General features: G+C 39.9%; 2 protein-coding genes across 5 annotated transcripts in view; one reads left to right on the top strand and one right to left on the bottom strand.

The window, feature by feature from the left end:
• Positions 1 to 18: 18 nt before the first annotated feature.
• Positions 19 to 4,283, bottom strand: blvrb (biliverdin reductase B). The gene is made up of 5 exons (XM_026191951.2): positions 4,046 to 4,283; positions 2,621 to 2,782; positions 1,399 to 1,488; positions 1,178 to 1,309; positions 19 to 548 (listed from the first exon to the last, which is right to left on the bottom strand). Exons 1-5 carry the CDS (start codon positions 4,128 to 4,130, stop codon positions 394 to 396), a joined length of 624 nt encoding a protein of 207 aa, XP_026047736.1. The 5' UTR covers positions 4,131 to 4,283; the 3' UTR covers positions 19 to 393.
• Positions 4,284 to 5,703: 1,420 nt separating this feature from the next.
• The window catches only part of sptbn4b (spectrin, beta, non-erythrocytic 4b), a 111,636-nt gene continuing 99,039 nt past the window's right edge, over positions 5,704 to 18,300 (top strand). Inside the window, exon 1 of one of the 4 annotated variants that reach the window (XM_026191934.2) lies at positions 5,704 to 6,092. Coding sequence is in view for 3 of the 4 variants with exons in the window: in XM_026191938.2 (XP_026047723.2) it covers positions 15,037 to 15,212 (176 nt within the window). In the remaining variant the exon portion in view is untranslated. Of the gene's footprint in view, positions 6,093 to 14,981; positions 15,213 to 18,300 lie in introns of those variants that run through there. The other 3 variants (XM_026191938.2, XM_026191932.2, XM_026191933.2) reach the window with 3 other exon arrangements.

Raw genomic sequence — 18,300 nt, 5'->3', positions numbered from 1 at the left:
GGTAAAGTTCAACACAACTTTTAGTACAGTAAAGTCTTTTATTTTTAGGACAATGGTGAGAACAGTAAGACTCATCTCATGATGTAATGATTGAAATGCAGAAGAAGAAAGAAGCAATTAAAGAGCTGAAGTAACACTACAGGTTTGGCACTTGTTTTTTTGAAAAAAAGATGACCATATATGCAGCTAATAATGAAAGAAAATATAAGAAAGGAACACCAAGCAAAAGATGCTAAATCATAATTACAAAAGGGAATAGAAAAGACTGAAGCAAGGACAAAAAAAACCCCCACACATTAGCAGTTCAACACAAAACTCTTCCCTTCATTCATCGCTCAACATCAATAACAGGAAGTGATTTTAAACGGGGCATAAGCAGTGTGCACTACAGGACTATTTGTACTCTCCGCACACTCCAACAGTCTTGCCGTCCCACTCCGACGTGGAGAGACACTTGACGAAGAAATGTCCCAGATCGTGTTTAGAGATGGCTCTTCCCTTTAGCGTGTTCTCTGTCACCACGTAATTCTCTGTCAGAGGAAGGTCACCTGGAGATGAGGGCAGAACAAAACATTTAATTTAAGAGAATGTATGAACGCTCTCCTGATTTGCAGCAGAGACGCTGCACTCATTTTAGACCACGACCCACATACTGTCCCATTCTATCTCAAATGGGCTTGAAGAGCAAAACCGCTAAGTAACAGCCGGATGAACAAACTCGAAAATCTTCCCTTCATTGAGTGTAAATGAGTACAAGTCCATTCTGACGATATTTACTTTAACCATTGATTTAGAAAAGAGATTATGAGCAGTCTGACATGTGTGTAGAAAAGTAACTCCTTTCCTTAATCGTCTCACTTCGTTGTAGTAGGCAAGGCCACGATTAAAGACACCTTTTGTAAAACCCGTCTGCAAAATTCAGTACAAGAATTCACCACAAGAGGGCAGCATTTAACAAGGAAGTTTTGGTATAATTGTGCTGCCAACCTAGTATTATATTTTTATGTACAGACAGATGAGTTATAAGTTTTAACATAAAGGTTAAAATTATATTGAACTATACCAGAAACTGTTTTTCTGGACTTTCTTTTTAGCTGGTTTCAATTTTTTCCAGATTGAATAAAGCTGAAAAATGGACCTTTGCAACCAAAACTCTTGGCTTCCTCTTACTACTGACCTCCAATGTGAGGAGGCATGACAGCCACATAGTCCAGCCCTGATGTCTTCAGCACGGTGTACATCCTGTCGTGGTCCTCCGTCACAGGAACCAGACGTGGCGGCACTTTAGAGCGATCCCACAGAAGGAAGGCTGGGAAGAAAAGAGATGAGAAAAATGATTGATTGTACAGACTTCGATGAGCTCTTCAACTTCCTTTTTTTTAACGCAGCGAGGCATACCTGACATGCAGCCGATCACTTTGCGGATTCCACGCGCCTTCATAGCTTCCACTATGTTCTTTGTGCCCTCAGACATCATGGTAGTTGGGCCTAATGAATACAAGTTAGATTAGAGATATTACACACACACACACACACACACACACACACACACACACACACACACACACACACACACACACACAACTGCAGAACAGTACTTGATTGTTGTTTTGCTTCATTCCTACAGATGCTCCACTAGGTAAAAGTAAATCCAATGTTTTAGAGAGCACCATAAATATAAACTCAAATCTCTATTATGTGCTTTAGTGACTTAACTGATGATTTAAAAGATCAATAACGTGAGTTAATTGATCTTATAAGTTAATATTAATTTAAAATTTAAAAGAAATGTCTTGTTTTTGGTGGGAAATTAGTCAATTAAATGTTGTTTATGTGATTGTTCGGCTTGTCTGTCCGTTAGCAGGATTACCCAAAGGTCGTAGATAGATTTGCATGAAAATTGTTCCCAGAGGTGGGCTTTGGTCCAAATTTGAAGTGATAAAATATTTTGGCTTGATGCACATCTGCATCCAGGGATATTTGAAAGACTTCTTTACCGATGTGAAATAGGAAATAGTAAAAAGTTGAGAAACACTGTCTTGATGAATATATCAAAAAGTAATCCAGAGCCAAACATCCCCTGGATCCAAGGACTCAGTTCATGCATGTTGTGGAGGAAATGTTCAGCCCTGGAGGGGAGAGACTTCTCCAGTTTTTATAGAGTTAGTAGTTTCTATACAGTCCTTAATTTATTAAATTATTCAATAAGCTATGCATATGTTATTTAGTTTTATGCTATAATTCTCATTCATCTCTATACTGTGTCTTTTCGATTATGTCAAACTGACCCAATGTCACGTTTTACATGTAATAAGAATGCTTTGGTGACCTCTAGTGAGTGTTTTACATCATTACATCACTGAAATATATAGTCTTTCTCCTGAAAGGTGAACATGTAAGTAAGGAAACTGAATTTTAAGATTCAGTGACTGCATGCAATTACAATTACTATGAATACATGAAACCACATAAACTTAAATCCATGCAGTTCCATTGGTATTAATTTAAGCATTGAAATAAGTCCTCTTGAGTTCAGGTAGGCTGGCGATATGATTGCAAGAGTGCATTTTGATTTAATGTCTTATTATATTTGCTTGTATGTGCAATTCTTCAGCCTTACTGAGGTCATTCCTGGTGCCTAAGATGATAATAACAGCATCCTGGCCCTCCAACGTCTTCTTTACATCGTCTTTCTTGAGCACATCTCCCACCACCACTCTGGATGCCTTGTGGTCATCAGGCAGCTTGGCGGGGTCACGCACCAGCACCGTCACATTGTATCCTAAAAAAAAAAAAAGAGAGAGAAAAAAACCCCATGGAAATTAAACTAAACTTCGACCATAAACACCTAATTATGAAACACTTTCACTTATAGCATACTGTGCTTTTTGTTTTGTATTGAAGTCATTGGTTTCTGTGCATGTTGCAGGATCTTACAGTCATGGAAATGTGTTGTTTTTATCAAAGGAACAGGGACTTGTCTTGGTGACACAATGACAACAGATCATCTCACCTGGGTGCCAACCAGCACACTCAAGATGTCACTTTCTCCTGTTTGGTTACTGTGCAGAAACTGCTAGCAACAAACTGCTTCAGAAGCTTTTGTTGCTTGTACTGTTTTTTAATGTGTTCCTATGTAATTTTGTAGTTTTTAGCAGTATTCTAGTCTTCCCTGTACTTTTAATTTAATTTGTTTAATTGGTGCTATACAAATGCAGGTTGACTGGTGACTCTGTGACAGCTTCAGGAGAGATCCCACCCTTTACTGTGGGGGCAAGATAGCAAACAGCTTTTTACTATCAGCTCTCTGTGTCACAAACTGCCGTGACTCAGCAAAACGCTGCCTGTGCCGTTAAACATGAGTCGACTTTTTTTTTTGCCATGGGTGAGCAAAGGGAAAGGAAATGGAAATGTTGCTAAATCGAACGAATCATATGACACAGTGTGTTTGTGTAAGGGATTTTGTGAGAGGAGCAGTGGGTTATTGCAGCTGTACTTCTAATGGGGGTTACAGAAAGTTAGAGCAGAGAGTGACATTCATCGGGGATTACAGTTTACAGTTTACAAATCAGGCCTTGAAATGTGTTCATTCAGTTCATTCAACCCTTTAAAAAAATTAACAAAACTTGACCAAATACATGTGATATAAAAAAAATAATTATGTCATAAATATTCATGCGAAACTTCTGATTTTAACAGGCTGAGGAACATTTCTACCAGCTTTTTGTGAAACTGTTACAGTTAAGATGTGGTTATTACGCAAGGGAATCCCGTGACCTCATGTTTATCACCCTATTGTGACCTCCACAGGTGGACGTGTAACTACCCTGTTACAGGTGCACGAGGACGCTCAGAAAGCAGTCTGAAGCATCAAAGTTTGTTTTGCCTGTGCGGAAAACTCCAACTTTAACTCCAACAGTAACAATGCATGAAAAGCCTACTGAAACCCACCTGAGAGACCCCAGTGTGACTCCCGCACGGTTACACAAATACATGATCTCTTCTATTTCGTCTGTAACTTATTTTTATTACTCTTATTCCTCACCTGCAGCTACTGCTATCGGCAGGGTCGCCAGCCCGGTCATTCCCGTGGCTCCAAATATCGCGACGTTTTTAATGGAGTCCGACATCGTTCTTAATAAGCGGGATCCACGAGACAGCAACACCTGGTCAGCTGAAGAGTGTCCGGAGTAGGAGATGCATTCACTTAAAAATACATCTGGCCTTTAACGAAACGCCTCTTTGGCTTGACAGGAAGGCACTTCCGCATCTTAGACTCCGCCTATATGGAGAGTTAAAGGAGCCGTTCAGCTCCTGTGCGTCACTCCAGGGCAGGAATAGCAACCACTACCATGAAAGAGACATTTTTAAAATGTTTTTAGATAAAGATAAAGATTTACAAAATATATTCGATCTTAAAATGAAGGTGAGACAGTTCATTACGTATAAATTAGCCAATCAGAATCACTAATAGGTGGAAGTATAATTCACATTTTTTTCCCACCTGTGACTCTGCAGTGAGCTATCTGTGTGAGCTATAGTTGATATACCTAGTTTGATTTATTCCTAATAGTTTTAGAAACCATGAAAGTTAAAGCTGGTGGTGGCAGAGTTAAAAAGTTTAAGATTTCTGTTGGAGGTTACCAGAATGAATACAATTAGAAATGAGTATATCAGAATGACTGTTCAGATTGGAAACAAAGTTAGGACATGAGCAGAGGAGGAATAGTGGATATACTGGACATAGGATAGGACAGGGAGGGTGAAAAGAGGAAGACCTCAGAGAATGTGTATGGATGTAGCAAAGGAGGACATGCAAAGAGTTTGAGTGTCAGGATGCAAGACACTAAATGAGATGGAGGTAGATGATCTGCTATGCTTTTCGAATCAATTACATTTTATTTATATTGCACCAAATCGCATTCAGTGCATCATGGGAATCACCCAGCATCCTAGACCCATTGCAGCATAACTAAGGGAGGATTCAAGTTCACCTGATCCAGCCCTAACTAACTTTATATAAAAGGAAAGTTTGAAGCCTAATCTTGAAAGAAGAGACGGTGTCTGTCTCCTGAATCCAAACTGGGAGCTGGTTCTAGAGACGGACCTGAAAGCTGAAGGCTCTTCCTCCCATTCTACTTTTAAAATTCCCAGGAACCACAAGTAAGCCCTATGGGCTCTTTAAAACAAGATGGAGCCTGATTATGTGGTGACACTTAAAGAGAGCAAATGAAAAAAGGAAGAGGAACATTTTGCAGGTGTACTGCAACTCTTTTAATTTTTTTTATATGTAGCCTTCGTCACGCTTAAAAGACATGAAATAACGTCCTTATTTCATGTGACAATGTCTTAAAAAAAGGTTATTTGAAAAAAGAGAATAAAAGTTAAAAGGGAGTTTTAAAAAAGGAAAAATCAACAGCTAACTTGGACTTTCTTCCTAAATGTGTATTAATTAAAAATATTTACCAGTGTTTTCAGATAAGAATAAGAATATTGATCTCAAAGAGAAATTCGCATAGATGTATTATGTGCTGGTATTTCTAACTTTTGTGATATTTCTTTTTTGTTCTTCTTTAGCCTTTGAATCAATTTGCTGAAACGCGGCCTCTTGTGGTTATCCGTTAAAATTCGTCACCGTCAGCGTCTCTCTCTCTCTCTCCCGTTCTCTCTCTCTCTCTGCCATTGATGCTGATATTTCTCCTCAGCATCACCAGCGGAGAGGAGGAGGAGGAGGAGGAAGGAGAGGTTGTGTCAGGTGGAAACTGGGACCTCTATGGATATCACCATCACCCTCCACCGGCACTGAACCTCAGCATCTCCCGGCCGGCGGTCAGCGCTGCAGGCACGCAGCGCTCTTAACGTGCGCTAAGGCGCAGTTTTTGCACAGTGCACACCCCCCGCGGTGCTTCAGTAATTACCCAAACCAGCCGCTTCCTCGTGTAATAGGGACTAATCGAGGGAAAACCCTGCTGGAATAAAAGCGGAGCGTCAGTCTCCTCCATTGATAAACCGCGCTCCTCATCGATTCGAGCCAGCGACGTCTTGGTGGAGGAGGACGAAACCAAACCAAAAAACTGACACTGAGGCTAAAGGTAAGGCCGATAAAAACGCAAAAAGATGCTTCCTTTTCCCTTGGTTGTCGTCTCATTCCCCGTGTGAGAGCAAGGAGTCGAGATGCATGGGATTTTTTTCCTCCTTTTTTGCCGGGATGCCGGCCTGCATTTGGGTGCAGGGTACCGCAGTGATCCGGCAAAGGGACGGACCGTTTCGTGTCTTATTTCCACTTACATGTGTACGTGATGCATGCCTGGAAAGGTGCTTATGATGCCTGCTGGATCTGATTGTCTAATTTAAAAGGAGAAATGAGCTGAGAAACAGAAAGCGGCCTAGTTTTTTTGTGGGCTATGGTACGCGGTTGCATGTTTTAGCTTCTGTGTAACCTTTACTTTAAATTAGAGATCATTTATTTGGTTTCTAGCTACAGACTGCACACTGTACCCGTATGCACACTGCAGCAGAACTTCACAAGAATAAATATCGACAGTAATGCTCTATGCAGTATTTTAGTAGGAAGTTAAAATGTGCCTGTGGTCTCCTTATGTGACTTTACATTACTCTCGCTTTTCTGCACCTTTCTTCCCAAATCCTGGAGGGATTTTGCTGTCTTGGAAGGGGTGGTTGTAGATTGACTCAATTCATGCTTTAGTTTGACAAGGCCTGAAGCAGCATACACTGCTTCAGCAACACAAGTAGGAGATGCAGTGCAGCCTGTCTAATGTCTGTTTGATCACTGCTGCAAAAAAAGTGACTACAACCCCTGTTGTGCACGGAGACATGTCACGGGCCATTGTTTGTCCTTTCTGTCTTGATCTGAAGTTTGCATGCAGGTGGGAGTTAGTTGGTTATCTCTACTTTGTGACTGTACTGGAACAACATGAATAAAAGAAGAGGGAAGAAGTGAACAGAGGTATGCGGTTATCTGAATTCATTTAATCATTAATACCAAACTGCTAACGGTACTTACTGTAAGTTTTGTGACTTTTTTGGACCCATTTGAGCCCCTTACTCCAGTGTCTCTCAGTGGGTTTATGTTGCACACAGTACTGTGAACCTTTTCATACCACATGTGGTGCTCAGCAGGTTTCTATAACCTGAATCCATTGCATTTTGTGGTATTTCAGTTTGTCTTGAGTCACTCATGTAATACAAAAGTTTAACAGTTTGAACCCAGCTAGATCCCATTTCAAAGTGAACAAAACATGTGGTGGTAAGCAAGATTACTTCATGTATTTTAAATATTTAAAAACACTTTACCTTTAAAATGGCACAGGTTGTTCAGGTTTCTTCGGGGACTTGTTGGGGGATTGTTCCAATCATCCAAGAGGACTTATCGTGGTTCCTGTGTCTATTCCCGTAACCCTAGACTTCAGACTTCAGGGCTGGGATCAGCGACTGGGAGCACAACTTGTTCTTTTTGTGCTTGGCTGCATGTTTTGAGGACTTTGTTTGCTGCAGAGCAAGCTTGCTTCTACGTTTGTATTGCACGATGGAATCATATTTGAACACTATGTCTAAAATCTTTGCACAGCAGTGTGAATATTGTATACATTTATGGTGTTTCTCAGCTAGATAGAATTACTCTTCTTGTTGTCCCTGTCTTCTCTGGATGATCAACAGCATCTTTAGGATACTGAAGCTCTCTGCTGTTTATCAGACCACAAGGTCACTGTTTTAAGAGGCGTGTTCTTGTTGACTCAGAATTTGGGTGTGGTTGCTGCCCTTGCTTACAGATGCGGGTTCACTGTGCTGAGGTGAAGTGACTCAAAGTGACTCAGTGCAGTGTGTAAAGTGCGTACTGTGTGACGTCACAGTGAAGGATCTTGTGTGTGCGTGTGTGTGTGAGTGAGTGTGAAGGAGAAAAGGAGAGACAGCATCACTCCCTCAAAGAATGATCCAGATTCCATATATTTTGTCAGGTAATATCAGTGTGGATAAAGTTTGGGATTAAACCTGGGGTCATGTTTGGGTCAGAATGACAGTCAAACGTAAAGTTAGATTGGATTAAATATTCAATGTTCGGTTCACTGTTAAATGTTAATGTAAGAGCTGTAGAACATTATTGCTACACATTTGAGTTTGTACACAGATCAATAACAGAAACCTGACTGCAGCAAAAGGATGAAAATTGTACAGAAAATATGAAATTACAAGGGGAAATAAGGCTGAGTGTCAGCATTCTATCATTTGCAACCGTGCACTCACTGGCGGTTTTCCAGCAGAAAAATGTCCAAATGTAGCTGTAGCTATAAACTTTAAATTAACATTTACAAGCTATTGCACTGACTCTATAACTGCTATGTATCTGTTATAGTCACGAGGCAGCAAACATTTTTCCTGTTTGAAACAACACATGAATGCTCTGAAAGCTCACATGTCCCAGTTTTCCACCAGCACTTTAACACTCAGAGAGCATAAAAGATGGACGTAGCTTCCGGGTCTGAAAAGTGAAGCCAAATGTGAAAGTTCCTGCGTTCCTCTTGATTCCTGTGGCTGCAAAAAAACTTCCAGGTTTACAGAAAAAGGAAAACGAAAAAAAACTTACCTTAAACGTGACCTCTGTAAACATTTTTGCCATAGGGTTATGGGCTCAGTCGCTCATTTCAGGTTATAATAAGTAAAAGACGAAGTCCATTTTGTCAATTTTGGCTATTCTAGGTTTCAGAAAGGAGCGTCATGATTCACCCTTCGCACGTAGAAACACCAACAAATCCTCAAGTCGTAGCTTTCGACTTCACTAATGAATGGGTGGCATCATCTTTTAAATACAGTCTTTGCATGAAACAAGTAAACTGAGTTAGATCAATAGTAAAAACAAGAACATACAAACAGAAATATAAGACAATGACTCAACAATTCTACCAACGTGGAGATAAAGGACAAGAAATTCTTAATCTTTAAAGCACAGGTGAGTGCTATTATTTAATTTCAGGGTTATTGTAATAGTATTAAAAGACAGTAGTGTTTACAATAGGCATTTAAATCTAATCTGATCTTAAACGAGCCATCATTGTTGCTCCTGTACAGACAGCTGAATTAGTGCGATTTAGCTACTACAATTGGTAGAATTGAGTTCACTCTGTTCACATGTTCATGTTCAACATGAACATGCTCACATCTTGCTTCCTGTTGATTTGATGGCTGTGATCACACAGAAAATTGATTTTATTGGCAGTGGTTGATGGGATGTTCTTTCATACTGATAAAATAATGCTTGTAAAACTGTAAAAACGCTTTAACTTTGGCGTTTTTTGACAAAGTTATGTTTTAATGGAGAATAATGTGGCGTCTTGAACTTTTCTCGAACCCTCCAAAGTCTGACACTTAATCACTTAATCAATCTTTAGACGTTTTAGTAACCGAGCGTTCTCCTCACAATTGTCAATAGGCAGATGGGATATCAGCGAGCTAGGAGAGGCTGTGATTAATGTCCCCAAATGATGTGTATGTGACGATACTGATGAAGACTAAAGAAAAGAGGGGAGGGGGTGCACTGAGGGTCTGGTCCAGATTAAGCCTTAGAGACACAGAGCTGCTGCCGCTGACTGATTAACACTGGCAGCTGTCTCTCTTTCTTACTCGACTCATCTTTCTGGTGATATGCCCCTATATCTGTCTCAGATCAGTTTCTTTATTTTCCCACTGTCTTTCTATTTCACTTCTTTTTCCATATTTTCCTTCCTTTATCTCTCTAACATCTATATTCCACAATATCACACTTCATTTTCATCTTTCTAGTTTATTGTCTTCTCACCTCGTCTGGTTATATATTTGTCTCTCCCTCATTCTCTCTATCTCTAAATTTAACTTCTATATCAAAAGAGATGGACAGTCCTGCATCCGTGAGGTACTTTAAGCTATTCTTGGATCACTGGTGGAGTAATATAAAGAGAAGAAATTGCTGACTGGAGAATTCATCATTGCACGGGAGCCGTATTGATCCATACGCAAGATCTGAGGTAGTGTTTTAGTGGGAAGTTTATGAAGTTTCTGTCGACATGCTCTGTGGAAAATGTACCCATGTAAATTAATATTGCAGTTTTAATTTGTTCCACTATATATGTGTGTAGCAAATGCCTGATATAACTTAATCCCCCCTTCCAAAACTGTTAAAATCACAATGAGCCACATATTTGCAGTAGATGAACAAGAACACTATAGACATTTCTTTTTTTTTATCAACATCAGAATGGAGGAGAACATCATGAGCTATCATCCTATTTTATATGATCAGAGGAGTCACAGGCAGCTAGCTGGGTAAAACTGGCTTTGTTAAACTGCATTGTGGGTACATATTATATGACTGGTTGGTGCCCCTGTTACACATGCATTGGGAAAGATGGGGAAAAAGATAGTAAAAAAAGTATAATGGTATAAAAGAGAACAGTGGTGGGCAGTAGGTGCTAGAGCCATCCCTTATTTCTTTATGTCTTCCAAGGAAAATGGGAAATAAGTTGTCAGCTTTCTTGTCAGTTCTTTATGTTGTCTTTAGAAATAGTTCTCCTGGCTTCTGGAAGGACTTTTGTTCTGTTTTCTGTCAAGCTGATCTCACACTGCTTCAGTAATGTTAAAGATCAGTGCCTCCACCGAGTTTTACAGATGGCTGTAAAATTACACTCAAGACTCAACTAAGTGGTAAAGTTTAAAAAGTACAATGACATTTAAACTCTTGTCCTGGTTTTGGAATACGTGACTGAAACTGGAAGTAGACTTAATTAAACTTGTATATAATTTACAGACTAGTAATGATGGGATAAACATTCGACCCAGAGAAGCTCATGGGATCCATCAGCTCTTCTTTCAGCTCCACAGTCACACAGTTTATATTAGCACTCGTTCACGTTACCATCATTCTGTGGTCACTGCATGCTGTACATTACCATTGATGACGGAACTGCTTCAATGCAGCATTTCAGGGTTAAGTGTATGTTTCAAGGACACCGGGTGGTTAGCATTTAGACTATGGTCATTCTTTAGTTAGTTTAGAGGCATCAGTGTCAGATACTAATTGCCAAAACACAAGTTGTGGAAGCCAGACAAAGAGGATGAGAGGTTAGGACACAGGGAGCGGTGGGAATAGAGAGAGGACAGCTGCAAAAGTGTGAAGGATAATAAAAGGAGAGAGCAGGGAGGCGGGGCGAGGGGCGTGGGGGTGTTTACATTACGTCGCTGGTGAAACTGTGATTTATTGTGGTGGCTCACTTCAGCAGCATAGCTAGTGAGAGAAGGCCATAATAACACGGAGTGGTTTAGAGGAGAAGATGTAACGACTGACATTTCTGCAATCTCACACATGTATGGATGTAGACATGCAGTAGTAATTACACTATTAGATGATCCCTGAATAACAAAGCAACAGGAAACTTATGAATGATAACTCTGACCAATAATACATTGTTTAAAGTAAACTTCAAACAACTTGTTTTTTATGTGTAACAATAACTGCAACAGTGACAAACTAAGTCATGGTTGACTTTGTGAGATTATTTTTATTTGTATCTTGATATGTAAAACCCTAGAACATAAAAGAGTTATGCTGTCTCTTTACCATGGCTGTATATTGTTACAATAATGGAAGTTTATAATAAACTTGAACACATTTTCAAGTAGTTTCTGTAAGCCAAAAACTCAGGTTCCAACATTTGTAAAAATAAAAAAATACAAATCTTGTCTCTAATATGGTCAGTGAGTGCAGATATTCCAAATATGGTCATCTCAGGCAAACGAGTCTGGCTGTGGCACAGAAGCCCCTCCCACCTGCTTTTTAAGCCAGTCAGAAGAAAGTCATCTTAAAGGGAGGAGAGCTAAAACTGCATGTTTCAGACAGCGGTGGATGCATCGAGGCTTAGCGCAAGAAAACTGCGAACCACGCAGTGCTACTTTAAAAGCAAAAAAAAAAAGACAAAAAAGAAAGAAAGAAAATAGAGTTGGAAGTGAGCAGAATAAATCCATTTAGAGTTTTTTTGTCAAAAAGAGTGCAGTTCTGTGCAGATATTCGGCTTATGTTTTTGTTTTAATGGGATAATATGCCTGTGCATTTAGTCAGATTTTAAGCTTCAGTTACAATTTTGGCTTCCAGTGATTATCAAAACAAAATCTCTGAGATTATATGATTATATGATTATTGTGCTTGGTTCTTACTTTGCTTTTGGTACTCTCTAAATTTACCGACTACCAGGCTGTGGAGGGTTTAATTCAAAATCTTTCTTTTTTTATCTTTGGATGAAAGTTCAAGAAAATTTACTCCCAAGAAATGAATTCTACGAGCAGTTGTATTAAAAGATCATAATCTCAATATTGACCGAATTAATTGTGGTTTTCATTTCTGCTCTACTCAAACAGCCCTAATGGATAGCTGTGGATTCTAGGCTATTGATTAAGCAAAAGAAATCAACTGAAATGTGACAGGCATGTCTTAAAAGAACCGATTAAGGGTTAACGTTCAAAAGCTTGTTTAAATGTACAGGAAAAACTGAGACACAATCTCTCATACCCATGTCAATAAGACTGACAGATACAAGTCTGGATGATAAAACCTCAAAGTAAAGAGAACAGCTAAAAGAGTCACGACTGAGCTGAAACGCAGTCACGTAAACACACTCAAACCACCTGGGGAGAAACAGAGATGGCCACCCTGGATGTAGAACATTTCCTTTTAGATGCTGTCCTATAAACCACAGTGATATAGGGTTCAGGTCCACCTGGAGAAAAACAGAAAAGCTTCATATGATCTAGATTCTCTCCTAAAAGTGAGAGATGAGAAGATATCTCTGGGCAAAGTTCCCATTTTTGCTGTCCTGTCTTTACCAGCGCTAATTTCATTTGTTTCAGTATTATCATCACAGGTTGCCAAGTTCAAGGTGACTTACTGAGATAATTTAGTTTACTGTGAAACAGGCAGATCTTGACATTGGAATGAAATAATATATTAATATATATAAAAATATTTACAAAATAAAATAGGACATGTCACTCTGTAACAAATTATTTAAGCAGTAAAAACTTACCAAACGCGAGTGTTTTATTTTGTATAACTTCTTTCATATTATCAGGTTCCATACGTATCTACTGGGCTTTAACAATATATGGAAGATGTCAAAGAGAACACACGGCCACAGATGCAATTCATGCTCTTTCTTCCAACACCATGGAGAGTTCAGAGAGGACGCTGCTGTTTAAAGGTTTGATCTTTCGGTGTTGGCACAGCTGCCTCCTACGAACTCTGTAACCCCGAGAGTTCAACATAAACATCAGAGCAAGATCCCCGTTCTGAATCTGTGTTTTTGATTTTATTTATCAAAACTTTCTGGTCCAAGTTTGTTGTTTTTAACAGTTTTGTTTTTTTTAAACTACTGAAATTATATTTGCTGAATTACCAGTGCGGTCAGATTAATAGATGTCTGCATGTGCGCTGAATGCAGTGTGAAACACTATGGTGGACTCGCTTCTGTCGTCGCCTTCTCAGAATAAAACATTTGGAGGTGTTTTGTATTTATGTGGCTGAATGAAAGATCATCAGCAGTATTACTCAGCACTTTCATTTTGAAGCTCACCAGCCCTGATCAGCATCAACTGTTCAGGATCCACCAGGTTTATCTGACTCCAGTAGCATCTGATGTTATCACGACACTCCTGGTAGTTAAAGTGTTCTTAATATAGTGGTTAGTAAAACCATTAAACCATAACATATTCTGAGTTGGATCATAGTCAAAGAAGCACCAAAAGCAGCTTTAAAAAAACCTGGTGACAAAAATATTTGATATGCAGTGATGTAGAGAGATGTCGATGGAGTCCACATCAATAGTTGATGAAGATGCATCTGATTTGAGCACTAAAATGTATTACAGCAGAAAAACAACAGATGTCAGAAGTAATAATAAAGCTGTTTTCTTTGTCTCTCCTGCTTGTGAGCTTGTTCTGCTTTTTGATTTTATACTTCATACAGACAAAGAAAGGGGGGTGGTGATCCTTCTAGCTTACTGCCCACAGTGGTATTTTTCCCTGAAGTTGGACAAGGAAAAGGAGACGAATGTACAATGACAGAAAACAGTGGTGTTACTATCCGTGAAGCTCTGCTACTCTGTGACACAGTCAGTCATTTATTAAATCATTCTTAACCGCTCATCTAATTCATGGTCAGGGGGTGGCTGGAGCCTAACTCAGCTGTTGCTGTAGGAGAGGCGGGGTACACCCTGGACATGTCGCCAGTCCATCACAGGGCTAACATAAACAGACAGATGACCATTCATGCTCACATTCACACCTGCAGACAGCACAGAATCGGGTCACGTTATCATACATGACTCTGATTCTCATTCAAGTGAAGCACAGGATTGCTGCCTGTGGACTTAGGACAAGTAGTAACACGTGTATGTTTGCATGTACACTCCACAGTAGGCACCTCAGCTTTTTTGGGGAGTTAAAGTCCACCATGTCCCCCAAATATATTTCCATATTTTCCTGGTTCTTCAACAAAGACACATCACACAATATCTTAAGATCTCATGGACATTAACTGTTTTTCCAGAATGATGTTAAAGAAGTTTGATATTATTATTATTATTATTATTATTATTATTATTATTATTATTGTTGTTGTTGTTGTTGCCAATATTAGAATGAATTTAGTGTTACACAAGTATGAATGCAGATGAAAGTTTGCGGTCACATTTTTTTAAACTTTCCTGCAGGCTGTGTTCAGTGTGTCAAAACAGAGCATAAAACAGATAGCCAGCAGTGTGTGTGTGTGTGTGTGTGTGTGTGTGACTGCCTACGGCTGACTGATTCCTGAACAGCTGAGTCTGATTATTATAATAAAGGTGATAACACACACACACACACACACACCAGAGCAGCCTTGTGTTTGATTTGATTGATTTTAGGACACCAGGTGGTTGAGGTTCGGCAAAGAACAAGGCAAGGAGAATAGAGGGCACGCGTGCGTGCGCGCGCACATACACACGCGCAGATACAGCAGTCATGTATTTTGGCTGCAGTTTGACTGATGCGGACTTTTGTTGTGGTTCAACTTTTCCAATCCAATCACCGGCTTTAATCCGTATTTCAGTTTGTTTTATCGCCCTACAAAAATATACAGTTACAGGTTTTTTCCTGCAGTCGTCATCAACTAAAGAGGTTTTAAACGTCCACCACAGGTAACCTAACACAGTTTGGATACAGGATAATTTTCACAACCAGCTTCATTTAGTCATCATCAAATGGTAAGAATTATGAGAGAAAGACACAACAAGAGGTTAATAAAGGGGAAAGCTTGTTGGATGATCCACCATGTGAAGAAAATGTATCTATAAAGTTACAAGTCTTTTAGCTTTTAGCTGGACTGTGGATGTTAGCAGCCCTCAGTCAAAGTGGGTCATATGTCAGGAGGGCTAATGCTAGCATGCTGCCACAAGCTAAGGAGGCACTTAGAAAGCAAACATCTTTGAAAGAAACTTGGCCTACGTCATAAACGAGCTAGATATGAAACAGAAACAGCAACACTATTTTTTGGATTGCATGAAAGTACCTAATGCGGTGATAGAGGTGAGTTAAAATCAGAGCCTAGCTGATATAAGTGGGGGGGTTTCAGACTGATACTAATGTGTGGTGATTTAAAAATCCAATACACAAACGTAAGCAGATCTCGCTAACATTTGTTATGTGTTGTTACTTCTGGGCCCTGTTTCAGGAAGCCGGTTTAGAAAACTCAGAGTGAAAAACGATACGCAGGGTTGAGTAACCCCGAACTGTCCAACTCGGAATATTCGGTTTCAGAAAGGCTGATAACAATTAGTTCAGTCAACGCGGAGTTGCTTTAACCCCAAGTGAAGCGCGCGGACGAGGATACATAAAGCCCTGATAAGCGGAGCACAGATTAAGCGAGTCACCATGGAGACGGAGGGAAAGAAGGCGCGGTCAATGTATTTCACAGCGCTTGAGGCCGAAATTCTGATGGCAGCATATGCCGATAACATGCAAATTCCGCGGAAAAAAGTAACACAGCCACAGCTGCAAAAGCATGCATGGCAAAACATAGCCGACAGAGTGAATGCGTGAGTGTTAATTTAAACATTGATCGAGGGATTTCCACCCATTTAACACGTTATTTTATCATATGTTATTTTATTTGTTATTTTATACATTTTATTTTGTGATGTGATGTGAGCGCAGGTGCAACCCAACAGGCCCCAAACGTTCCTGGCAGCAAGTAAAAATGAAATATAAAAATATAGTCCAAACAGGTAAGGTGTAATTGTATTATGAGCCATAGTGCTTGGTCTGTTTGTCCTATGTAAATCAATTGCAGTTAGAGGCTACATTAATTTTCTTTCTGTAAGCACTTATTGAAATTATCTGAGCACATTACAAGTACATATTTGCTTACTCTGTATGCTCAAATGTGGCCCGTTATAGCCAACAGAAAAAAAGCGGAGGCCCGAAAAACAGGTGGGGGTCCTCCACCACCACCACTCACAGAGGCTGAGCAGTTGGCCCTCAGCCAAAACAGTGGGCGCCCTGTGGCCGAAGGCATCTCTGCGGGGACATCCTCTGAGGCAATAACCCCGCAAGACACAAGTGCCTACATAGGGGGTAAATTCAAAATAATACATGATGTGCATACATCCTTTCTTCACAGTCACCTTTGCAGTGCTACTCATACATTTGATAAACTCTTTACCATAATGGATTATTTTGTAGTGAAGTTATTTTCCTACTGATTTTGCCTTCCCTCAGTCTTGGTTGTCTTTGAGAGCATAATGACAATGAAGTGTAAGGTGATTGGTATGTTTGTTAATTGCCATTTGGTCCCTTGTAAGTTATAAGTGACCTGTATGAACCTCATATTCTATCAGTTGATGGTGGTGGTGTACTGCATCTGGTGCAGCCTCCTGTTGAGCCAGACCAACATGCAGTTGTGAGTAATACTCCACAGATTATATGAGTTTACAGTAGAACAGCAATGTTGTTTATTTCTTTACTACAGGAAAATAATGAAGAAACATTGACAGCTGTTACAGAGGAGGAAGCAACAGAGACACTTTATGAGGTTTACATCTTTTAATACTTTGTGTACAGGAAATACAGGCGACCAATAAAGCCAGTTGAACAAAAAATCTGTTTATTCTTCTTTCAACATGTTGAGGTGATGGGTCAAAGGAAATGATTGTGACATATGGTGTCTCTGACTGCTCTTCCATCTTGTATGTCCGTGGGAGGGTCAGGATGTTCATGGTTTGGATCACTGCTGTTTGGTTCAGAAGGACAGTGTTCTCCTCTAACTGTGGCAATGTTGTGAAGAATCACACATGCCACAATAATGTCACATGCCCTTTCTGGGGTGACCCTGAGTCTTTGCAGGCACTGGAACCGGGCCTTAAGCATTCCGATAGTCATTTCAATTCTGGCTCTTGTCCTGCAATTAGCCAGATTATATCGCTGCTGTGGGCCCGGTTCAGGGTCAGGGTAAGGGGTAAGCAAATAGGGTAAACATGGATACCCCCTATCACCAAGCAAGTAGCCAGTGAACTCTCCTAAGACAGAAGGGTACACTTCAGTTCAAATGTCCCTGAAGCAATTGGTCTTTATATATTTTAAAGTATTCTCAACTCACCATGTCCAAATTTTGTGCTCAGTGTACATTCACGGAATATTTGTGAGTCATAGACAGAGCCTGGCCACTTGGCTTCCACATTTGTGATAATGTTGGCAGCATCATATATGATCTTCACAGTGCAGAGAACACAAATTAGCATCCATTACTATGATAAAATAATTTGTTAGTTTGAAATGCTACAGGGAACTATGTACCTGTACATTAATGCTGTGGAAAGACTTCCTGTTCACATAGTCTCCTTCATTTACTAAAGGAGCAATGATTGGAATGTGAGTGCCATCTATACAGCCAATCACGCCTGGGAACCCTGAAAATAAATGTAAAATTTAAGTAGTAGTCCAAGTATCACCACATCATAAATTAAGTTTTGGTCATCCTGATACCTGCAATTTTGTGGCATCCCTCTTTGATAAATCTTGTGGGTCTGTGACCGGGGAACACCACAAACGAGTGCAGGAGACGTTTCAGTGCAACTGTAACATTCCTGACTGCCCGACAGACGGTAGCCTTGGAAACGTGCTCAGCGTCACCAATATTATACAGAAAGCTCCCGTTTGCAAAAAAACGAAGTGCAATACAAATAATATGTACAGAACTGAGAGCATGTCCGCGATGTGTCACATGCGTAA

The sequence above is a fragment of the Astatotilapia calliptera genome, chromosome 14 (genome assembly GCF_964374335.1).
Source record: "Astatotilapia calliptera chromosome 14, fAstCal68.1, whole genome shotgun sequence".
Lineage (NCBI taxonomy): Eukaryota > Metazoa > Chordata > Actinopteri > Cichliformes > Cichlidae > Astatotilapia > Astatotilapia calliptera.
Note: the sequence above shows the minus strand (reverse complement) of the source record. Positions and strands in the feature narration are given on the sequence as shown.